Source organism: Anabas testudineus, chromosome 6 (assembly GCF_900324465.2).
Source record: "Anabas testudineus chromosome 6, fAnaTes1.2, whole genome shotgun sequence".
Lineage (NCBI taxonomy): Eukaryota > Metazoa > Chordata > Actinopteri > Anabantiformes > Anabantidae > Anabas > Anabas testudineus.
The window spans coordinates 24,994,351-25,019,336 of record NC_046615.1 but is presented as its reverse complement, the minus strand read 5'-3'; the positions used below and the strand labels follow the sequence as shown (position 1 = coordinate 25,019,336).

The window sequence follows — 24,986 nt, the reverse complement described above, 5'->3', positions numbered from 1 at the left end:
CGGCCAATCCAAACGCAGCTCCTCAGAGCCAGGACAAACATTAACAAGTGAATGGAAACAGTTTAAACATACACTGGTGTTTGTATCTCTGCGAGGACAACCGCAAAGAAAAGTTCCCGCAGTGCTGCTGGGTGTTGGAAAACTGATTTCTATTTGTACATGTATATTATTTACATGAAAAAAAAAAACACAGGTCAAGCAGTCAGAACATTCATATCTATAAAAAAAGATTCTGCATATTAAACAGTGTGGATTATGCTGCAAGAGAAGCTTCTGCTTCTAAAGGAGAAGCTTCCTCATCTCACGTAGATTATTTTGCCTCCACAAGAAGGGACACAGCAGCTATTTCTCCTCAGGCAGTTTGAATCTTGAATTTTGAATCTAGTCTTTCTGCCCTCTGTCTGACCACATTCTTCACTAATCCTCAGGCTTCTCCAATCTCTGTCGTTCCCTCAGTTACAGACTCTTAGGCTTTGTTTGGGCAGCTCTGCACTAATTATTATAATCATCTGGTCCAATCATTCATTGTCATCCCACATTTATTTTTTCACACCAGTCTACAAACAATATAAAATAACATACTAACAATAATGTGAAAATACATTTTAAACTCAAAGTCAAAACTGAGAAAAAGTCAAATTCACCCAAATACAGACACGTTTTTGACAAGTTGTTCAAGACAACCTGCTCCAGAGTGAATGAGACCTGAGGGACTGGGGGGACGGTTCATCTTTCAGCACAATAACCTGAAGTAAACACACAACAGTGTCTTCAGGACAAGTTAGACTGTGACTGAACCAACTAAAGCCCAGATTGAGACTCCATCTGTGCGCAGACCTGAAGACGACAGTTCACACACAATCTGTGGAGCTTAAGAAGATAAACTGTCCAAATCCAGGTGAGAAGCTTGAACAGACAAAAAATGATCAATACAGAATTAATTATTTTCCATTTTACAACAAAAAGTGAAGGAGTTAGCTTATGTTCAGATAAACGAATCCTGCACTAGACAATGGGAGACCTGAAACTGATGTAGAGCCAAGGCGTCCTCTGCTGGATAGAAACTCAACTATAACTTTTATAAATTAAAAATGTGAATCTTAGTTCCAGAAAGTTTTGAGGAAAATTAAAATTAATGGGTTCACAGGATTTAGTACTCAGAGGTACTAACGAAATGTATTTTGGAAGCCTAATATTGCAGTATTTATGAAGTACATTTAGCAAATACTTCTGCTCTTCTGGATATTTCTTGTTGAAGTGAATCAACTACTTCCAACAAAGAAGAGACTTCAGCTGATTTCTGCTGTTTTCTGTTGATGAGCTGCAGGATCCTCTGCTCCAGATCTGAGAACACAAAACATACAGTTGACTGTGTAACTGTGGCAACAATAATTTTATTGTACAATGAACAGAGTAAATACTTGAAATTAAGGTTACAGTGCTACCTAGTATCTGTCTGAGTTTGTCATCCACCTGTCTCTTCATGTTCTTCACCTCATCCATGATGTTCTTGAGTCGTGCTGCGGCTTCACCCTGAAACGCCTGGTTCCACTTCTTCTGCTTCAGAACATCAAACTGCTTCATCACATCGTCCAGGTCCTATTAGACACACCACCACCACCATCACCATCTTTTTTATTACCATTATATTGATCATCAAAAACAGTGTGCTCTGACTGGCACATGACTCTGACAACTATAGTAACAGTACTGCACTTACTCTATCAGTGGTTTTATTCAAACTTACAGCCTCTGTGTCACTGGTCGTGTTTAAAGCTGACTCCGCAGCCTCTTGTGCGTCTCTTGCCATCTCTTTGTTCTGTTCTGTTTTCTTCGTCAGAGCTTTGATGTTGTTCTGAAGATCTTCAGGTTGACAATTCATCAACTTTGGCTCGATTTTGTTGATTTTCTCTTTAATCTGAAACATCAAAAAACATGTTTCCACAGATTGAGGGCTGAGCTGAAACTATCAGGATTTTCCTTGTTTACCTTCTGGATTTGGTCTCTGGTTTTGTTTGCGTCTCGGCTGGCTGACTCCAGATCAGCGTTGGCTTTGTCTTGAACTTCTTTTTCTTCATCAATGTCTCTGATGATCTCTCTCACATCAGCCTCCTTCGTCTGCTCCCTAAAAACAATGACAACACAACTTAAAGAGAGCAGGACTGTGCACAGATACAGTTAAGATCGTTAAATCATCTATAAACAACTATTATCATGAGCTCTGGGTAGTGAATGCAAGAATGAAAGCAGTGGCCACAGGCCTGTCAAAATTGTTTGTGAATTGCAGGAAAATGTGTTTTTCTTGGGAAAAGAAAGAAATTTGCAAGTGATCCAGTAGTTCCTTTGCTCCAGGGATGACAAATACATTAAATAAATGGAATCAATGACATTTCATCTGCACTGTGAGATGAGCAAATGCCAAAGGTAAAAAAAAGGGTCTAGAAGTATCTGTCTTTTAGGTGTCTGTCGCTCAGACATCCAGAGGGAGTGTATATCTAGGAGAGAGACATCTGGCATAACTCAACCTGCTCCCAACATAACCCAACTTTGGATAAGCAACCGCAGCAGGGCCGTTCCTCTCCTGGCTTAGATCCTATTTGACTGATTGTTATCAGTATGTAGATCTAAGTGGCGATTACTCCACATTCTCTCCAGTGGAGTTTGGTGTTCCACAGGGTTCAGTTTTAGGCCCCCAGCTTTTTTCCCCTCTACATGCTTCCTCTGGGCAACATTATCCGTAAGCATGGTATTAACTTTCATTGTTATGCTGACGACACACAGTTATATGTTTCATCAAAACCAGATGAGATCAAACAGCTTAATAAAGTTGAGCAATGTGTAAAGGATATACGAGACTGGATGCTAATTAACTTCCTTCTGCTAAATCCTGATAAGACAGAAGTACTAGTTATAGGATCATCTGCAGCTAGAAGCAAGATTTTAGATCACGCCGTAACTCTAGATGGCCTTTCTGTTACATCTAGTGCAACAGTAAAAGACCTTGGTGTGATTCTAGATTCCAGTCTTTCATTTGAAGCTCATGTAGATAATATCACCAGGACAGCTTTCTTTCATCTCAGAAATATTGCCAAAATAAGGAATATTTTGTCACTAAATGATGCAGAAAAATTAGTCCATGCTTTCATCACCTCTAGGTTGGACTACTGTAATGCCTTACTGTCTGGCTGTTCAACCAGGTGCATAAACAAGCTTCAGTTAGTTCAGAATGCAGCAGCGAGAGTCCTCACTAGAACCAGAAGATATGAGCACATCACGCCTATCTTATCTACACTTCATTGGCTCCCCGTGAAATTTCGCATTGATTTTAAAATACTACTTTTGACATTTAAATCATTAAATGGTCTTGCGCCACAGTATCTAAGGGAATTGTTAGTGTCTTATGATCCACCACGCCTACTTCTATCAAAGGATGCTGGCTGCCTGTCAGTACCTCGTATCCTAAAAACTACAGCTGGGGGCAGAGCTTTTTCTTACAAAGCCCCAAAGTTATGGAATAGCCTTCCAAATAGCGTTCGGGACTCAGACACAGTCTCAGTGTTTAAGTCTAGGCTGAAAACCTACCTATTTAGTCAAGCATTTGAGTAAATAGATTTGGGAAGGACTCATGGACGTAGAGCATTATGGTGAACTGGTATGTTTAGATGCTGTCTTCCCAACTCTCACTGATCACTCAGGTTTGTTGATGGTGAAGTGATTGGTTGCTCTACATCCCAGTGAGCCCTCATCTCTGTGTTTCCTTCTGAACCCACCCTTTTAGTTAGGCTGTCATAATTAGTCCTGCCGGAGTCCCTGCTGCACTATACTAAATATACATTCACCTCAAACTTTATCTGACTGTGAATACAAATAACTGCAATCTCTCCTCTTCTCTCTCTTTCCCTCTCCCTCTCTCTTTTCCCTCTTCCTGTCTCTCTGTCGAGCTACACGTCATTCCACCCTCTGCCCTCTGGACCTGTCTGACTCGTCCTGACGCCCAACTTCTGGCTGGAGATCTCGTCGCCTGGATCTACCGTTTGCCCTATGGGATGCGTTTGGAGACTGGATTGGTCACTAGCTACTATGATGTCGGTCCTGGCCTCGGCGGACGTCGGAAGCTGTTTCTTGGAGGTCTCGACTCAACGCTCGATAGTCAAGGAATGGAACAAGTCTGCCTGCAATTAACTAACTGGACTCCATATTAACTTAAAAGACATTAACTGTTATACTGGACTGCCTGCTGCCTACACAGCATATAATCACCCATATGAGGATGGGTTCCCTGTTGAGTCTGGTTCCTCTCAAGGTTTCTTCCTGTTGCCTTCTCAGGGAGTTTTTCCTTGCCACTGTCGCCCTCGGCTTGCTCATCAGGGACAATCTGATTATTATGATTCTTACACATTCACTGTTCATGTACTGTTCTTTGGTTGTGTAAAGCTGCTTTGTGACAATGTCAATTGTAAAAAGCGCTCTACAAATAAAATTGAATTGAATTGAATTGAATTGAATTGAATTGAATAAGCGTCGGGAAATGGATGGTTTTAGTTTTGTTTAATTTCTTTAACTTTTTAGTTTATTTTACAGAGTAACAAGATTTTCAACTTGTTCCCTGTGGTTTTAGTTTGAGGAGAACATGCATGGTAATGGTATTAAACCTCCCTCCTCCCTCCCTGTATTAGGATGCCTCTGTGCTTGTACCTGAGTAACTCCTGCAGTAGCAGTCAAACAGATTTTAACATTGTTGAGTCAGGAGATTAAGTTTTATACCATTTCATGTACTGAAGTCACACTTAAAGGTTTTGTATTTTAGTTTAGCATTTTCACAGAGCTAAAGGTTAATTTATGTTTCCAGATGCTAACTTGAGTTCCTGAGCTTTCTGCAGCAGACCCTGGCCAGTCTTGGTGTGTGTATGCAGGTTTTTCAGGCCATCCTGGATGTTTGTAGCATTGGACTGTAGATTATAGATGTCATGGATAACTGATTGGATCTGATCAGGTGGCCATGGCAGCTGGAAGTTCAGAACAGCTTGGGCCACTTTCTTGATATCTTCTGCAGGAACCATCTCATCTGTCAAAGAAGAAACATGATGGTAAGAGCTTGGACCAGACTTGTTGTTAATGTATGACATGAGTTTGAGTTTCTCATTATATAAACTTTGGTCCATTTTATCAGCAGGTGCATTAATCTGTTGCAATGTTGTTCTGGTCTTGTGAGCAGTGTACATGGGACTGGTTGTTTTTAATGACATTTTAATGACATTTATATTATTTTAAATGTGAAAAAAACTGAAGAAACAGTGTTTGACCTAAGAGATGTACTATAGGTAGGTGAGTCAGTTTCAAAATGAAATCAGGTTTCTACAAAGTAATGTTTATTAAATAAAAATATAAGGTGAAATCAGTGTTTGCATTAATATTCACCCCCTTCAGTTCAGTATTTAGTAGATGCACCTTCGGCTGCAATCACAGCACGGAGTCTGTGTGGATAGGTCTCAATTAGGCTTGTACATCTGGACACTGGAATTTTTGCCATTCTTCTTCACAAAACTGCTCAAACTCTGTCAGCTTGGGTGGGAATCAGGTGTGAACAGCCCTGTTCAAGTCCATCTACAAATTCTCTATTGGATTGAGGACTGGGCTTTGACTCCAGAACATTCACCTTGTTGTCGGTAAACCATTTCTGTGTAGCTTTCGCTGTATGTTTCGGGTCATTGCCTTGCTGGAAAACAAATCTTAAAGCCGCAGTTGCCACGACCTAGAGACTGTGGCAATGTGTTCCGTGAAGGTCAGCTGATCATCAATGATGACCCCCAGGTTTCTGGCTGACTTAGAAGGGACAATCACAGCAGATCTAATGTTAATGCTGATGTTGTGTTGAGTTGAAGGTCTGGCAGGGAAGACTAGAACTTCAGTTTTGGGAATGTTAGGTTGAAGGTGTCTTTTACTCATCCAGGCAGAGATGCGAAACGAGACAGTTGAGTCATCCGGCAGAAAGGACAGGAAGAGCTGTGTGTCATCCGCATAGCAGTGATAAGAAAGGCCATGAGAATGGATTCCCGTAGGGATTCCACAACAGTCAGAAGTGCTGTTTCTGTGGAGTGACCTTTCTTGAAGCCAGACTGATTGACATCGAGGAGATTGTTCCGGGAGAGAAAATCAGAGAGTTGGTTGAAGGCTGCAAGTTCCAGAGTCTTGGCCAGGAATGAAAGAAGAGAGACCGGTCTGTCGTTCTCCACATGGGAGGGATCCAGAGAAGGCTTTTTTAACAGTGGAGTAATCTGGGCCTGTTTGAACAAGGTGGGCAGAGACTATCCAGGCAGGCTGAAAGAGTATTGCAGAGCCTGTCCGTGGCTGCGTCTGTGTCATAGGTGGATAGAACCTGCGATCAGGGCAGCTTTGCAGAAACCAGGGAAGAAAACAGCTCTGGGTTGAGAGATCTGAGGTTGTGGTGGAATGTTTCCAGTGCAGTGGAAGAATGTGACGGTCTAGAGATGAAGACTGTGAGCTGAATGGAGAAGTGATCCGACAAGTGCAGAGGAGTGACAGAGATGTCGTCCACAGTGCAGTTCTGGATCAGAACAAGGTCCAGATTGTTGCCAGCTTTGTGGGAGACTAGTCTCAGGTCAAACGTGTTCAGAAGAGCGAGCACATCAGTTGCCTGTGGTTTGTCCAGGTGGATGTTGAGATCTCCTAAGATGATGAGAGGAGAGCCATCTTTAGGGAATTGAGACAACAGCATATCGTCACAAAAGTCCCCCAGCTGGCCCGGCGGTCGGTAGATCACAATGATGTGGGCTGTGATTGGTGCTGTAATCCTAACGGCATGATATTCTAATGAAGTCAGATTACTAAAGGGTGCCATGGTGAAAAACTTCCAGGCAAAGCCGGTGGAGAGCGCGGCAGGGGTGGCCGTATTTTGCAGTGTAATCTACGTCTCCGTAAGTGCAAGCAGCTGAACAGCTGAGTGTGTAGAAAATGCTGGAATGATGTCAGCCTTGTTCATCGCCTGGCAGTTCCACAGGGCAAGAGAAAAAGAGGCTAGTGGCAAGGTGTTCTGGGTGAGGGGCCGCAGGTGGGAAATACCAACTATTCTCAGCCTAAAGAAGCTACTTAGATGAGTAGTGAAATGTTTCCACCTAGAAAGCAGGAAATCCAGAGCCAAATAATCTATCTTCATTTTAGGAGATCTCAATGTACACCTTGACAAAATTCAGCCTGTTGAATTGCATTTCTCAACCACTTTGACCTGAGACTGGTCCTGTCACACAGAGCTGGCAACCACCTGGACCTATTTCTCACCAGAACTGCACCACATAACACCTCAATCACTCCTCTACATATATCACTCCACTTCTTCACCTCAGGATTCTCAATCCTGAGCAGTTTTATTTCCTTGTTCTCTGCTACCCTACGCCCACCAAAGGTTCTCTCTACCCTTGACACAGACACATCGACTGACAAATTATGCACCAAACTTTTAACCGGAGGGGCTCTGCCCTCTGTTGTCTTGTTGTTCGTCTAACAACACATTACTGGCCTCGTTTGCCATTCTGAATGAGAATGATGCATCCATCCTCCTCTCAAATAATCCTACCACCTGTTCTTTTGATCCTATTCCTTCCACCCTCTTTCAAACAACTGCATCCACTCTAATCCATGTGTCCAAACAAGTTTGGTCTCATCAGACCAAAGGACAGACTTCAAAATCTCATGCCCATGTTTTAAAGGTTAATAGGTCTGTTACTGGAGCTTCTTAAGTAAATTTTAGTACTTACAGATTTGGCCAGGTGTGGTTATAAAGTGGGGGCTAATAATCTTGACCACTCAATTTTGAGCCTGTTTGCTATTAAGCAAACCAATTTCACCAACACAGGTGCCTCAACAGTTTATGGATGACAATGCATAGTAGCAGCTCTATCCTAATAAACTCCCCATAGGGGCAATAAAGTATATCATATAAAAAAAAATCTAACTGACTGTATAGTGAACTCTTTGACACTAACTAAACATGAACCAATCTAACATGTAAAAGATCTCAGCAGAAGCAGATGAGGACACATTTTGTTTCCCGATGGCTTATCAAAAGATGAAATTAACACATAACTGGCATTTGAAAAGTTGAGCAGAGTGTCCACGTTATCGTGTATATATTTATGTATATTTATTTTTTAAACAACCATATCTGTGGGTCTATAATAAAAAAGATCATCCAACATTTTTGACCAAGCCCTTATATTGAAGCAGACTGTGATGAAACACATCCATGGTGCTGGTGTACTGGGAGAAAATTATGAAGATGATGTCACTGCTCAAATACCATATTGCTTATATAGAAAACATATTCTGTCTCTCAAAAAAGGAAAAAGGAGAAGTTGTCACACTGCTCACAAGTGCCTAGATAACTTGGAGGGGTGGGGGAGTCCTGCAGATGAGGACCAGCTTCCTACAGCATCACCTGAACACTGACCCATCAGGTAGGCTTTGGCCCGCTGGGTAAGCTCCCAAGTTTGGTTTTTCCCTTTCATGAAGGAATTCATGTTGATGTTGGTCCGGTCCTGCAGGTCTTTAGCCTGGCCTTTTGTATGCTGAACAACCTGTCTGGCATCATTAATCTGATGAACAAGAAAGAGTTAAAACAACATTTATATTCAGTTAAGCGGTAAAGTGTCTCTCAGCTGCTGATGTGAAGAACTTTAGGTAAAAGTTTAATTTCAGCACTCACATACATCAACCTGCAGATAATCCTCCTCTTAAATAATCATCTGGGAATAAGGATTTATCATAGGACTGTTAGATTCATTCCAATTGTAACAGTTACTGGTGTTATGGCAGGGGCAGATCCTTAACCCTCTGTTCATACCATTAGTGTGGAACTAATCCAGTCTGGTATCAACATTTTAAAATGTGGGTAAACGCACCTTGTTCTTGGACTCCTCCAGTCTGAATGGGAGTGTGTTTAGTTGGTCCTTTGCTCTTTTTACTGTTTCTGAGGTTTTCTGGCTAATGGAGAAGATTCCCTCACAGTTCAGACCACCACATTTTCTTTGTCCCAATTCTGCACACAGAGCTCCACCACATCCTGAACAGCCCTTCAGACCTGTTCCTCCACAGATCTGCATAAAACCAAAACATGCTGCTTCAAGACCATGAAGACTTTTACTTAACTGCTATTATTAATTCCTTTATAGACCATTAATGACCCAGACTTTAGAATTGGTCTTCTTGTTTATTGATGCTTCATAGTGCTCTGATTGGCTTATGGGTTAGTCATATGTGCCAGCACTCGTCTGTGCAGGTGTAAACTCACCTGTGTGTTGAGGTCAGCTACACTGAGCTCTTTGATTTTCTTCTCCAGTGATCCCAGATCACCTCTGCTGCTGCACATGCTCAGTTTATGCTTGATGTCCTGTCTGGTGTCCATGGAGTCCTCCAGAGCAGTGTTGGCATTTCTCAGCTTTCTTTCATCCAACAGGAAGTCATCATGAAAATTCTGGATCTGATACAGTAGCTCTAAAAGAGATCAGAAACAAACTGGAGTGGATCTCAGTCTTGGAGCCCAAACTTTTCTGTCTGTATGTGTTACGATGTGATGCTTGTTCCCTCTGCTATAAGATTTTGCCTGTGAAGGAATCCACCAAAAGAGAGAGAATCTTTTCTCAAATCTCTGCACACCTCTGACATGAACATCTTGAAGAGACCACAAATGTATCCTCCAGATTGGGCTTTACTCCACCCCTGGCCCGAATAGGCTCGTTAGGTGGGGAGTATACGAAAAATATGTAATAGTCACCTCTGCCAACCAGGGGATGGACGAAAGAGCAGCATGATAAATAAAAGACAGGTTGTGTCTAAAGCCCCACCTCTGTATAGTGAAACGTTTCAACCTAATGAGAAGAAAGTTCAGTTGTCATGACTCAACTTTCAGATAACTTCACCAGAGTGTTACAAACAGGGGTTTTTGGAGGACCAGACACAAAGAGCTTTGAACAAAAAAAGATTTTAATAAAATGATAAAACAGAGTAGCAAAGCAAATGTGGCAAAGACAAAATCACAAACAAAACCCGAGATGCAAAACCAGAACAAGGGACAACCTAAAATACAGTGAAAACCAGGACAAAGTAGTAACTTCAAAGTAGTAAGTGCTGGCACAGAACTCACTAGGTAAACAAACACCAATCCATAGTATAGTAACAGAAAACAACCGGGAAATATGGCGAGGAACAGAGAAACAACCACAAATCACTGGAAAAACGGGAAGGCAAAACTAGTGAAAATAAACTAATAATAATAATAAATTAGGTGTAACATTTTATCTATTGCCTGTCATAATAGGCTGTACACATCATTGTACCTTCCAGGTCTTCTTCTTGATCCAGGTCCTCTGTGGGTTTCTCCTTCAGATTGTTCAGCAGCTTCTTACAATCCAGATGAATGTTGTCCATTTCAGTATTGAGGAGAGGAGACAGGTCAATCAGGATTATCTTTAGGTCAATGGTGTCTTTCAACTTCCTGTGAGTCAGAAAATATTTCAAAATCAGAGCAATAACCTAAAGCAGCCTTGAAAAAAAGTAGGATGATGAGGAGTACACATTAGGTTTTAGGTTAATAACTGCAGAACTTACCAGATCTTCATATATAATTTCTCCAGCTTCTCCACCTTTGGCGGGGAGAGTTCTATCAGGTTTACAAAGTTGTCTAGATTAGAGTACATGCGATGAATTTGTTGTCTGTAGTCTCCAGACAGCAGGCTGTTGCTTTGGTGAGGAATGAAGGTTTTCATCCTCTTCGCAGCTCGCTGGACATCAATTACGTGTTTGGCCCAAAGTGCAGTGCAGGGATGGCACTCCTCGCAGGCAGGAAACACTGAGTTGTACCCAGCAGCACACTTGTCACACAAGATACCAGTGACACCAACCCGGCAGAGACACTCACCTGTTTCTGCATCACATGATGGATCCTCAGTACCCTCTGGTTTACAGTCACAAGCTGAAAATGATTCATGATAAATCTGACTCAACATGCAGCTCTGTCATAGAAAGGGTAAAATAAAAAGTGTATTTGTGCGTTCACTCACAAATACACTGTAGGGCTGGATTCCCAAAATGATTCTCTCCACATTCATCACACTGTCTCCCTCCAAACTCAGAATGGCATGGACACTGTCCCGTCACCTGAACAGGTCAAAGCTTCATTCATACCCGTTTTATTATCAGTTGTTCATGTGCTGTAAATAATTACTTATCCTTTTACGATTTTCTATTCAGTGTCCTCTATTGTGAAAAACTCTGGAAAAAGTGCTGTAAACTAAACTTTAATAATGTACAGACTGTCTTGGATTAAACTTTAAAACACATTACTCTTTAATTGCTGCTGTTGAACTGTTGTTCTGTTGTGTATGCTAAATACAATGGTGTGTAAAATGTGAAAACACTGAATGAAAACGGGAACCAGTATTGGAAAAGAGCTTGCCTTGTTACAGATGTTGGACAATGAGTTGACAGGATCACAGTTGCAGGACTGACATCCTGACACTCCATCCAGGTTCCAGTATCCGTCCTCACATTGGTTACAGAGGACCCCCACCACACCCCTTCTGCAGGGACACTGTCCTGTGCTCTGATCACAGAAACAGGGACTCCCCAGTGGACACTGAGTCACCTCTGTCCCCCGCCGGTCACAGGAGCATTCTGGGAATTACACAATGAATACATTACATAACACACAGAAAATGGATGTGGTGGTGATGTATTTTCCTCTACACAGTCGGTGTCATCTGACACTAGTAAATTATAGTCCCCTTTAAAAAGTCAGGAAATTCTCAGACAGGGTGATGAGCATAAAGCTAGAAATTGAAGGGGTGATGATGAATGTAGTCAGTGGGTATGCTCCACAGATTGGCTGTGAGTTAGAAGAGAAGGAGAGATTCTGGAGTAAGTTTGATGAGGTCATAGAGAGTATCCCGAGAGGAGAGAGAGTTGTTGTTGGAGCAGACTTCAATGGGCATGTTGGTGAGGGCAACAGAGGTGATGAGGAGGTGATGGGCAGGTTTGGTGTGAAGGAAAGGAATCTGGAAGGACAGATGGTGGTGGACTTTGCTAAGAGGATGGAAATGGCTGTAGTCAACACCTACTTCCAGAAGCGAGAGGAACATAGAGTGACATACAGAAGTGGAGGTAGGAGTACGCAGGTGGACTACATCCTATGTAGACGAGGTCATTTGAGAGAGGTTAGTGACTGCAAAGTGGTGGTAGGAGAGAGTGTAGCCAGACAGCACCGTATGGTGGTGTGTAAGATGACTCTGGAGGTCAGGAAGAAGAAGAGAGGGAAGACAGAAAAGAAGACCAAGTGGTGGAAGTTAAAGAATGAAGAAACTTGTGAGGAATTCAGACAGAAGTTGAGACAGGTTCTGGGTGGTCAGGATGAGCTTCCAGATGACTGGGAAACTACAGCAGAGGTTATCAGGGAAACAGGTAGGAAGGTGCTAGGTGTGTCATCTGGAAAGAGGAAAGAAGGTAAAGACACTTGGTGGTGGAATGAGGAAGTACAGGAATGTGTCCAGAGGAAGAGGTTGGCTAGGTTGCTTAGGAGAGACAGCAGTGGAGTTTCTAACCAGTTTGTTCAATAGGATTCTAGAGAGTGAGAAGATGCCTGAGGAATGGAGGAGAAGTGTTCTGGTTCCGATCTTTAAGAACAAGGGTGACACGCAGAACTGCAGCAACTATAGAGGAATAAAGTTGATGAGCCACACAATGAAGCTGTGGGAAAGAGTAGTGAAAGCCAGGCTTAGGAAGAAGGTGGAGATTTGTGAGCAGCAGTATGGTTTCATGCCCTGTAAGAGCACCACTGATGCCATTTTTGCTTTGAGAATGTTGATGGAAAAGTACAGAGATGGTCAGAAGGAGCTGCATTGTGTCTTTGTAGATTTAGAGAAGGCATATGACAGGGTGCCGAGGGAGGAGCTGTGGTACTGTATGAGGTCATCGGGAGTGGCAGAGAAGTACATCAGAGTAGTTCAGGACATGTATGAGAGAAGTATGACGGTGGTGAGATGTGCTGTAGGTCAGACAGAGGAGTTCAAGGTGGAGGTGGGACTACACCAAGGATCAGCTTTGAGTCCCTTCTTGTTTGCTATGTTGATGGACAGGCTGACAGATGAGGTCAGACAGGAATCTCCCTGGACAATGATGTTTGCAGATGACATTGTGATTTGCAGTGAGAGTAGAGAGCAGGTAGAGGAACAGCTAGAGAGGTGGAGGTTTGCTCTGGAAAGAAGAGGCATGAAGGTCAGTTGTAGTAAGACAGAATACATGTGTCTGAATGAGAGGGATCAAGGTAGAAGCGTTAGGTTAAAGGGGGCTGAGGTGAAGAAGGTGCAGGAGTTTGGGGTACTTGGGTTCAACAGTTCAGTGTGATGGGGAGTGTGGAAAAGAGGTGAAGAGGCGAGTGCAGGCAGGTTGGAGCGGGTGGAGGAAAGTGTCAGGAGTGTTGTGTGACAGAAGAGTGTCAGCAAGACTCAAAGTAAAGGTGTACAAGACAGTGGTGAGACCAGCTCTGCTCTATGGGTTAGAGACGGTAGCAGTGAGAAAGAGACAAGAGGCTGAGATGGAGGTAGCAGAGATGAAGATGTTGAGGTTCTCCTTAGGAGTGACCAGGTTAGACAGAATAAGGAACGAGTACATCAGAGGGACGGCTCACGTTGCATGTGTTAGCAACAAAGTCAGAGAGGCCAGACTGAGGTGGTTTGGGCATGTTCAGAGGAGGGATAGTGAGTATATTGGTAGAAGGATGTTGGAGATGGAGCTGCCAGGCAGGAGGACAAGAGGACGGCCAAAGAGGAGATATATGGATGTTATAACAGAGGACATGAGGTTGGCTAGTGTTAGGGTAGAAGATGTTCATGACAGAGTGAGGTGGAAAAGGATGATTCGCTGTGGCGACCCCTGATGGGAAAAGCCGAAAGAGAAGAAGAAGTTTAAAAAGTCAGGAAATTGAGGTGAGACTTAGCCCTGACTGTTTTCAGCAGGAGAGAGAATGGCACACCTGTGCTCACACAATAGAACAGAGAAAATATAAAGTGTGAATGAACCATTCTATGAAATATATATATCCCTTCTCAAGTCCAGTGCCATATATTGGAATGGGGGTTGTAAACAGAATCAGGTTATGAAGGTGCAGTCCACATGGGAGGCAGTTGGTGTAGCAACTTCAGGATTGTACCTCTGTTGTTTGGACACAATATTGTTTGATATATATTAGGAAAATTTGTTTTTCTTTTAAAAATAAAAAATCTGCCAGTGACCCCAAACTTTTGAGCAGTATTACATATGATCAATTTATGATCAATATGGTCAATTTAATTCAATTCAATTCAATTCAATTCAATTTTATTTGTATTGCTCTTGTCACAAAGCAGCTTTACACTACAAAAGAAACTATGGAAGTTTATTATATGAACAGTGAATGTGTATGAATCAGATTGTGCCTGATGAGCAAGCCGAGGGTAATGTAGACGCATACCAATTATGTTCAGGTACAGGAGGTCCACGTCCAAACTGGTTGTTTTTGAGCAGGTTTGTCAATTTCCAAAGCGACTTACAAAGTACAAGGACAAGTCAGCGTAAGGAGGTCTTGCCAAAGGACCCCAACTAGAAGTAGTGGGTCGACCGCATGGAGGGCAGTGATCCAACCACCACATTAACTAGCCACTAGTTATCATCACTACCTAATGATATCTTCACATCTCACCTCATATTAATATAGTGAAAAGGATCCTTTAAGCTTGACAGAAATAGCGGTTTGATTTATATCTGTATCGACTTATTTATAAAAATATAATTATAAATTTTTTCCATATTTTTAAATAGTAATTATTATTAATATGCTTTTTTGTTTTACTTTTTCTTTAATACCCTTTATCCTTACCTTTGCAGTTTTGGCTCACGGCATTGCCGCAGTAACCAGGTTTGCAGTTTTGGCAGTGTGGTCCTGTTGTGTTGTGAAGACACTGTAGACATTCGCCTGTCAGGCTGTCACAGGCATCAGGGTCATCAGGGTCGATGTTGCTATTGCAGGGACACTGCTTGCAGTGGGAACCAGGTATCATCAGGTTTCCATAGAAGCCAGGGCTGCACCTGTCACAGTGTGGACCTGAGGGATTTTAAATTATTGCTGGGACTTTATCTTTATGCACTTAAACAAAATTCTCTTTCTCAGTCAGCTGCTACTGTCAAATGTGACACATTACCTTTGAAAGGTCAGAATGGTGCTCTAATTCAGTTAATAAAGCCTTTCGGTTGAGTTGAAACACATGTACCTCCTTCACCCTTCCCAATCCCAAGAAATGTCAATGTCTTTGGCAGCAAGTAAGAAACAACAGCTTTCCCAAACTCACATTTAGTCATGTCAAGCTTGAGAGAAGCAGTGTGCAAACACAAATCTCAGACAGGATATCTGAATGCTCAGAACATCATGTGGAATAGGCAACTACTATGTCATCCAAATAAACTTCTTTAGTTTGAGGCCTCAGAATGAAGAGGCTACTTTGATGAGCAGTGAAACATTTCAACCTACAAGAAGGAAGTCCAGTTGCTATGCCTCAACTTGCAAGACAAGATGCTGCAATGAAGACGGACAGCTTCTAACTTTTCTAGCAGCGTCAAGCTGCTGTTTGTACTGCAAGTAACACTACATCCTCAGGTCACAATACAGAATAAATAAAATTCTATTTTGTACTCAGTTTCCAGTAACTATTGTTTGTTGTTTAAAAGCTTCACAGGAAATGGTGAGTTTATGGTTTAACTCTCATATGACTCAAATATTTCACATGAAATGTGTTAGAATTATAATAAAACATAGTTGTCATATCAGTTTGCTGATTAAACTTTACATTTACATTTAGTCATTTAGCAGACGCTTTTATCCAAAGCGACTTACAAGTGAGGGACAAGGCAAGAAAAACAACATCAAAGCAAAGAGCTATCAAAAAAGTGTTTCTGTTTCATGAGATGTGAGAAGGAAAAGCAAAACATTTTTTGTTTTGTTTTGTTTTTTTAAGTGCAAAGGAAGATGCGGAAGAGTTCTGTTTTCAGCAGTTTTTTAAATATTAAAGTGAGGTGGCTGAGCATGCAGAGATAGGCAGCTCATTCCACCATCGTGGGATCACTGAGCTGAACAGTTTTCCTTGGTGTCGACTGTGTGGTGCTGGTACCACCAGACGACGTTCACCGGTTGAGAACAGTGGAAGGGAGAGGATGTAGACCTGAATGATTGAACTGAGATAAGATGGAGTTGTGGAGTTGACCACTCCGTAGGCAACAGACAGAGCTTTGAACTTGATCCTTGCAGCCACAGGAAGCCAATGCAAAGATCTAAAGAGCGGTGTGACATGAGACCTTTTTGATTGATTGAAAATAAGACGTGCTGCTGCACTGTGGATCATCTGTAGGGGTTTGGTCGTGGATGCCGGTAACCCTATCAGCAGTGCACTGTAGTAGTCGAGACGAAATAAGATCAACGCCTGTACAATGATCAGGTAGGGTCTGATCTTTCTGATGTTGTGGAGGGCATATCTACACGACCTAGAGACTGTGGCGATGTGTTCCGTGAAGGTTAGCTGATCATCAATGATGACCCCCAGGTTTCTGGCCGTCTTAGCGGGGACAATCACAGCAGATCCAATGTTAATGCTGATGTTGTGTTGAGTTGAAGGTCTGGCAGGGAAGACTAGAACTTCAGTTTTGGGAATGTTAAGTTAAAGGTGTCTTTTTCTCATCCAGGCAGAAATGTCAGAGAGACAGGCAGAGATGCGAGACGAGACAGTAGAGTCATCCGGCAGAAAGGACAGGAGAGCTGTGTGTCATCCGCATATCAGTGATAAGAAAAGCCATGAGAATGAACGATAGAGCCTTGAGAAGAAGTATAGATAGAAAAAAGAAGAGGACCGAGGATTGAGCCCTGCGGTACACCGGTTATGAGAGTCGGCCTGCCCCTGCCAGGAAACCTTTAAGGTTTGTTTGGACAAGTATGACCGAAGCCAGGCTAGAGCTGATCGAGAGATGCCCAAGTCTGAGAGTGCAGTCATAAGAATCTGATGGTTCACAGTGTTAAAGGCTGCAGATAGGTCTAATAGAATAAGGACACAAAAGTTACCTGCAGCTTTTGCCACCCGTAGGGATTCCACAACAGTCAAAAGTGCTGTTTTTGTGGAGTGACCACTCTTGAAGCCAGACTGATTGACATCAAGGAGGTAAAGAAAGTCAGAGAGTTGATTGCAGGCTGCACGTTCCAGGGTCTTGGCCAGGAATAGAAGAAGAGAGACCGGTCTGTAGTTCTCCACAAGGGAGGGATCCAGAGAAGGCTTCTTCAACAGTGGAGTAATCTGGGCCTGCTTAAACGAGGTGGGAAAGGTGCCTGTTATGAAAGAGGTGTTGAGGATCTGTGTAATGGCTCCAACGGATCCAGAGAGCAGGTGGTCGGACGATACGAGAGGAGGAGGGTAGATACATCTTCCTCAGACAGTGTTGAAAACGTGAAGTGAGATGCATCGTCGGGTTTAGTAAGCAGAATGTCATTGTCAGGAGGAGAGACTCTAGGCTAAAAAGATCTATGCAGATGTGATTTTAATAATCTGAAAGAAATCTGTCACTTAATCTAGTTCGAGACTAAATCAGCTTCTCTGATAAATCACATTTATTCTAAACGAATCAATCTTCACAGTGAAAACTCTGACTAATGAACTCAAAATTAACAAGTAAATCAAAGAGGACCGGTTTCTGTAAAACTTCCTGTTATTGATCCAACTCATCAGATATTATTATATCATTGCCTATCAACCCCAAGTTGGAGTGGATGACGCCATCATACATCTGCTCCATCGCACCTACACCCACAAGTTCAATACCATCTGGCTCGCACTGCTGGGAGAGAAATTAAAAAACATGCATGTTAACATGGTCAGGTCACTCCCGATTTCCTGGATCACTGACTACCTCACCAACCGTCTTATAGCAACACTGTGGTCTATAGCAAAGGTGCTCCACAGGGGACAGTGCTGTCTCCTGTGCACCTCAGACTTCAGGTACAGCTCAGAGTCCTGTGTGTGTGGTGTGGATCTTTGCTGGTTGAGGTTTCCTTTCTTTCTGTCTGTGCTGAGAACAACTGTAATGAGGCAAAACAATTTCCCTCTGGGATTAATAAAGTTTTTTGAATCTTGAATCTTGCTTGCGTATACAAAACATCAGAGCAAGCTGGGATGGACAGAAAACTAACTGGCATGCACTGCACACTGATAGCTGGTGATCAAAAATGCACAGAACTTGCTCATCTTGAACGAGCCTGAAGAATGCTCCAAGTATACAACCCCCTTCCACTGCTTTGGACCAAAAGCAATAAGGTGTGAAAACACAAATCCAGTCTTAACCCCCAAAATGCTCTTTGAGAACCTGCTTAAATGTCCTCACAAGACCACACAAGAATAGATATTGAACAAAATATGTCTAAAAAGGGAGGAGAAAGGAATCTGTAAAATACATTCACAATAACACTAATCATAAACATCTAGTGTATCAAGTTGCCAAAGAGTAGCACCTCTGGAACAGCCATGAGCTAGATGACAATCTTCAGAGATGTTAACTGTTCAGACATACAGACAAATTTTTTTACAGTCCAACATCCACATTTGATGAGCAGAATCCTGGGCCTGCACTAACCTGAACATGTTTAGTGAACATGAGAAACAGAGGTCATTGCCTACCTGTGTGCCCCTCCCTGCAGTTACAGGTCGGACTGAAGGACTGTGGGTCATGTTGGCAGGAAGTGGCAAAGAATCGTCCACTGTTCTTAACTTCAGGACACAGGCAGGGCTGGCAGGATAGTCCAGATATAGGTTTACTATAGTAACCTTCCACACACCTGTATCAACAATACAGATGTATCATGAAATCATTTATACCTAGATGATACCCAGCTATACTTAATATATAAGTATATATAATAAGTATATATAATAATAAATTAGTCAAACTTCAAGCATGCTTAAAAGACATAAAGGCCTGGATGTCACTAAATGATGCAGAAAAATTAGTTCATGCTTTCATCACTCTAGGTTGGACTACTGTAATGCCTTACTGTCTGGCTGTTCAACCAGGTGCATAAACAAGCTTCAGTTAGTTCAGAATGCAGCAGCGAGAGTCCTCACTAGAACCAGAAGATACGATCACATCACGCCTATCTTATCTACACTTCATTGGCTCCCTGTGAAATTTCGCATTGATTTTAAAATACTACTTTTGACATTTAAAGCATTAAATGGTCTTGCGCCGCAGTATCTAAGTGAACTGCTAGTGTCTTATGATCCACCATACCTACTTCGATCAAAGGATGCTGGCTGCCTGTCAGTACCTCGTATCATGAAAACTACAGCTGGGGGCAGAGCCTTTTCTTACAAAGCCCCAAAGTTATGGAATAGCCTTCCAAATAGCGTTCAGGACTCAGACACAGTCTCAGTATTTAAGTCTAGGCTTAAAACCTATTTATTTAGTCAAGCATTTTTGTAAATAGATTTGGGAAGGACTCATGGACGTAGAGCATTATTGTGAACTGGTATGTTTAGATGCTGTCTTCCCCACTCTCACTGATCACTCAGGTTTGTTAGGGTGAAGTGATCGGTTGCTCTACATCCCAGGGAACCCTCATGTCTGTGTTTCCTTCTGGCCCACCCTTTTAGTTAGGCTGTCATAGTTAGTCCTGCCGGAGTCCCTGCTGCACTACACTAAATATACATTCACCTCAAACTTTATCTGACTGTGAATACAACTAACTGCCATCTCTCCTCTTCTCTTCTCTCTCTCTTTTCCCTCTTCCTGTCTCTCTGTCGAGCTACACGTTGTTCCACCCTTTGACCTCTGGACCTGTCTGACTCGTCCTGATGCCCAACTTCTGGCTGGAGATCTCATCGCCTGGATCCACCGTTTGCCCAATGGGATGCGTGTGGAAACTGGAGTTGGTCACACGCTACTATGAAGTCGGTCCTGGCCTCAGCGGATGTTGGAAGCTGTTTCTAGGAGGTCTTGACTCAATACTTGATAGTCCAGGAATGGAACAAGTCTGCCTGCAATTAACTAACAGGTCTCCACATTAACCTAAAGACATTAACTGTTATACTGGACTGCCTGCTGCCTACACAGCATGTAATCACCCATATGAGGATGGGTTCCCTGTTGAGTCTGGTTCCTCTCAAGGTTTCTTCCTGTAGCCTTCTCAGGGAGTTTTTCCTTGCCACTGTCGCCCTCGGCTTGCTCATCAGGGACAATCTGATTATTATGATTCTTACTCATTCACTGTTCATGTACTGTTCTTTGGTTGTGTAAAGCTGCTTTGTGACAATGTCATTTGTAAAAAGCGCTCTACAAATAAAACTGAATTGAATTGAATTGGATGTCCTCCAATTTCCTTCTCCTAAATCCAGTCAAGACAGAGGTTATTTTGTTTGGGCCTAAAAATCTCAGAGACACTATGTCTAATCATTCTCACCCTTGATGACTTAGTATTGGCCTCAAGTAATACTGTAAGAAATCTCGGAGTTATCTTTGATCAGGATATCTCCTTCACTTCATACATCAAGGAAATCTCTAGAACTGCCTTTTTTCACCTGAGAAACATTGCTAAAATTAGGAGCATCCTGTTCCAAAGTGATGCTGAAAAACTAGTCCATGCATTTGTTACTTCCAGACTGGACTATTGTAATTCATTATTAATAGGATGTCCCAATAACTCATTAAAGAGCCTCCAGTTAATCCAAAATGCTGCAGCCAGAGTTCTGACTGGAATTAGCAAGAGAGATCATATTTCTCCAACGTTAGCTTCTCTCCATTGGCTCCCTGTTAAATCCAGAATTGAATTTAAAATTCTTCTCCTAACTTATAAATCCCTTAATAATCAGGCTCCATCTTATCTTAAAGACCTCATAGTTCCTTATCTTCCAAGCAGAACTCTCCGTTCTCAGACTGCAGGTTTACTTGTGGTTCCTAGAGTTTCCAAATGTAGAATGGGAGGCAGAGCCTTTAGCTACCAAGCCCCTCTCCTGTGGAACCAGCTCCCACTTCAGGTTCGGGAGGCAGACACCGTCTCTACATTTAAGACTAGACTTAAAACTTTCCTTTTTTATAAAGCTTATAGTTAGAGATGGATCAGGTGACTCTGAACCATCTCTTAGTTATGCTGATATAGGTTATTCTGCTGGGGGACCTCTACTGATAAACTGAGCTCCTCTCCTCTCTCCTTTCTCCTGTATCCATTCAAATGCCACCATTGCATGTCATTAACTTGTGTCTTCTCTCTCCTGTAGTTGTGTTTCCTCCTCTCTGTCTCCCTCTCTCTGTACTTTTCTGCAGGTATCCTCGGCCTGGAGCTGTACATCTCCAGAATCCAGTTCATCTGCCCAATGTTCTTGATGCTTGTTGTTGTCTTTATTGCCTGCTGTTCTTTTCTCTCTTCTCTTTCCACTCACCCCAACCGGTCAAGGCAGATGGCCGCCCACTATGAGCCTGGTTCTGCTGGAGGTTTCTTCCTCTAAAGGTAGGTCCTCTCCACTGTTGCCTAAAGCTTGCTCAAATGGGATTGTTGGGTTTTCTCTATAATTTTTTGTATAAATATTTTCTGTAAGGTCTTAAACCTTACACTGTAAAGTGCCTTGAGATAACTTCTGTTGTAAATTGGCGCTATACAAATAAAATTGAATTGAATTGAATTGAATTAATAATCAGCCTCCATCTTATCTCAAAGAACTCATAGTTCCATATTTTCCAAGCAGAAGTCTCAGTTCTCAGGCTGCAGGTTTACTTGTGGCTCCTAGAGTTTCCAAATGTAGAATGGGAGGCAGAGCCTTTAGCTATCAGCTTTAGCTCCTGTGGAACCAGCTCCCAGTTCAGGTTCTGGAGGCAGACACCCTCTCCATATTTAATATTAGGCTTAAAACGTTCCTTTTTTTATAAAGCTTATTGTTAGAGTTGGATCAGGTGACCATGAACCATCTCTTAGTTCTGCTGCTATAGGTTAGTCTGCTGGGGGAACTCTGCTGATACACTGAGCTCCTCTCTCCTATATCAATGCAAACGCCACCATTTCATGTCATTAACTTTCTCTCCTGTAGTCTCCTCCTCTCTGTCTCCCTCTCTCTGTACTTTTCTGCAGGTATCCTCAGCCTGGAGTTTTTATCTCCAGAATCCAGTTGACCTGCCCAATGTTCTTGCTGCTTGTTGTTGTTTTTGGTGCCTGCTGTTATTTTCTCTCTCCTCTTTCCACTCACCCCAACCGGTCAAGGCAGATTTACAGAAGTATACAGTTACATTATGTAAACTCTTAAACCATAAACATTTGAAAGTGCCTTGAGTTGACATCTGTTGTGATTTGGCGCTATACAAAGAAAGTTTAATTGAATTGAATTATTTATATCTAAATATATATAACCTGTCACAGTGTGGTCCAGTGGTGTGCTCCCTGCAATTTAAACACTCTCCGGTCTCTTCGTCACAAACGTCCGACAATCCATTACACTCACAGGGTCGACAGAAGGGGAAATCCCAGAATCCGTTCTGACAGTGATTGCATTGTCGACCGGTCACCCTCAAACGACATGCACACTGACCTCTGACCTGATCACACAGTTCCGACATTGAACCTTGGGGGTCACACTCACATGCTGCAAATAAGATGAAAATGTCGTCACGGACTGATTTTCATTAATCTGCCTTAAGACCTATAGATGCTTCAGAAGGATTTACTCTTGAATATTTATGAGAAGTGTTTTTGGACTTTAGATGTGAGTTACGTTTGCAGCCGTCAGGTCCAAAGTCAAAAGTCAGGGGCGCACAAGTATCACAGCAATGGCCAATTACATTGAGTTTACATTCACAGAATCCTCCCAGTTTAGTGCAGGACTGACTGAGAGAGCCGATGGGATTACACCTGCAACCTGACAACAAGGGTAAAATATAAGAATAAATATTAGAGAATAAAAAACACAAAAGTCACAATGCTCACAAAAAATAAAAGCAAACAAAAGCTACTCACGAACGGCTCCATTGTGTATTCTTGCCGACATGCTTTTGGTGAGTCCTTCACATATTCTCGGTAGTGACTCCTGTTCTGCAGCTAATCCAGTGCAGCGAAAATGGTGGAAAGAATCAAGGTCACTCTGGGAGCAGAAATTGTGGACTGACTCGATTCTGGAAATCAGGCCCATCTAAACACGTAAATATAATTTAATGAACCATATAAAAAAAATTTTTAGATACCATTTTTAATTAAAACTGTCTAAAATGAGTGTTGTTTTTATAAAGCTGGTAAATTGAGTCAACCTTCCAAATTCTCAGTATACACAGTTTCTCTCCAGTCCATGTAAACTCATCCCAGTTTCCTCTGCCCTCACTAAACACCTGCTGTATTGTAGCTACACTACAGGTTATTGCTGCTGAGCTATTATTGGACAGTTAGTGTTCAGCAAAGGACTTTAGAGAACACCAGGACTTTCTTACCGAATCGATCAGAATGTGTGATCCATCAGATCCAGACTGTTTGTTTAACATGATGTCGACAAAGTACCTGCCTCCAGCATTAAGACACACAGTAGATTCCAGAATAGCTGCTCTAGAGACAAACAACAGTCAGGGTGCAGATTAACTTTGTGACAGTTTGATACCGACATAATCAACTGTAGTCAGAGATAAACTGGGAGATATGTCTTTAACAGGCTGTGCGTGGTTCCGCACACAACACTCAATTTTTCTTACTTTTTGGCACAACATGTCACTAATTCCCAGTGGAAAAATAAAAAAAGGAATAAGTGCATTTTATCAATTTTTTTAAATTTGGTTTTTGAAACAACAATTTTAAAAACAAGTGGTATTTCAATTTTTGGATTTTTAAATTGAAAAAGCAACGAACGAATGATTGCAGGGGATCTGTACTCTCTGATAAGTAAAACCTAATCAGTAAAAGAATCTTCAAAGTGAAAAATGAAATGAAATCTAAACATTTCTAAGGTAATAAAACAGGAAACATTTATATAAAATGTCACGCTGTTGATCCAACACCTAAATCAATCAGATCTTAGATCAGGTGAAAGCCAGATGTTTGCCATCATGCCCTGCTTTTTAGCTGTCCGTTGAGTGCAACTGAAGCACATGGCTCCAAAATATGTAGCTGCATTGAAGTTACAAGGTGCAGGTTGCTTAAGCATGTATACTGCTGGAACAAGTTGGGGCCCACTCAGATATAAACAAGAAAAAAAAAAAGTGTAATGCTCCCTGATCACCGGATCAAATCTGCATAGAACTGGCTTTCCTGCAGGTAAACACATGTCATCTCACCTGGAGTTTGCAGGAAGATTCAGAGTCTTACTTCCTATTGAATCAATGCTGCAGCTGCCATCACCAGACAACAGTGTAATGATGCTGACTGAAGCCAGCCAATCAGATGGAGACTGCAGAGGAAGATCAGGTGATGTTACAATACAGGAACAGGAATTTCACAAAAAAGCAAAAGACAATAACATTTGTCATTCAAGGCCTCTGTAGGTCAGGACTGCTGAGGTCATGTAGGACATCATGTGTGTAGTAACTACTAAAAGCTCATAGACTGCAGAAGTCAAAGGAAGACTGGAGTAATACTGTCTGAATCTTGGAGAAGTCCTCCGTGTATTTATAGATGCAGAAGGTACACATAGAAGGAACCTCACACCCTTCACCAGTAGCTTCAACCTTGTAATGTCCAACACTGTGAAACATCTAGCCAGAGATTAGAGGATTAGGCTGCCCACTTTGACCTCTGCAAAACTGTCATCTTTTTACTTTCTTTACTTTACTCTTTTAAGTATAATAAAGGGTTCTATGGACTGAAACATGGCTGTGCCATCCGTTTTTTCTGTGCCCCCTCCCCGACTGTGGGGAGGTGAGAGGCTCAGGAAATACACGTACATGCTAGTTCATGTATT

The 24,986-nt window shown here is 42.2% G+C and overlaps 1 protein-coding gene across 6 annotated transcripts in view; it reads right to left on the bottom strand.

Annotated features, from left to right (window-relative positions):
* Nucleotides 1-538: 538 nt before the first annotated feature.
* The window catches only part of lamb4 (laminin, beta 4), a 41,737-nt gene continuing 17,289 nt past the window's right edge, over nt 539-24,986 (bottom strand). For all 6 annotated transcript variants that reach the window (XM_026365582.1, XM_026365583.1, XM_026365584.1 and 3 more), the window contains 19 exons: nt 24,364-24,476; nt 23,530-23,641; nt 23,066-23,237; nt 22,824-22,967; nt 22,463-22,694; nt 18,750-18,907; nt 14,921-15,145; nt 11,468-11,685; nt 11,073-11,169; nt 10,621-10,984; nt 10,350-10,507; nt 9,305-9,507; nt 8,916-9,110; nt 8,465-8,609; nt 4,858-5,065; nt 1,990-2,125; nt 1,748-1,918; nt 1,446-1,599; nt 539-1,344 (listed from right to left, as the gene is read on the bottom strand). In XM_026365582.1, the coding sequence (XP_026221367.1) occupies nt 1,205-1,344; nt 1,446-1,599; nt 1,748-1,918; nt 1,990-2,125; nt 4,858-5,065; nt 8,465-8,609; nt 8,916-9,110; nt 9,305-9,507; nt 10,350-10,507; nt 10,621-10,984; nt 11,073-11,169; nt 11,468-11,685; nt 14,921-15,145; nt 18,750-18,907; nt 22,463-22,694; nt 22,824-22,967; nt 23,066-23,237; nt 23,530-23,641; nt 24,364-24,476 (3,345 nt within the window). In that variant the 3' untranslated portion in view covers nt 539-1,204. The remainder of the gene's footprint in view (nt 1,345-1,445; nt 1,600-1,747; nt 1,919-1,989; nt 2,126-4,857; nt 5,066-8,464; nt 8,610-8,915; nt 9,111-9,304; nt 9,508-10,349; nt 10,508-10,620; nt 10,985-11,072; nt 11,170-11,467; nt 11,686-14,920; nt 15,146-18,749; nt 18,908-22,462; nt 22,695-22,823; nt 22,968-23,065; nt 23,238-23,529; nt 23,642-24,363; nt 24,477-24,986) is intronic.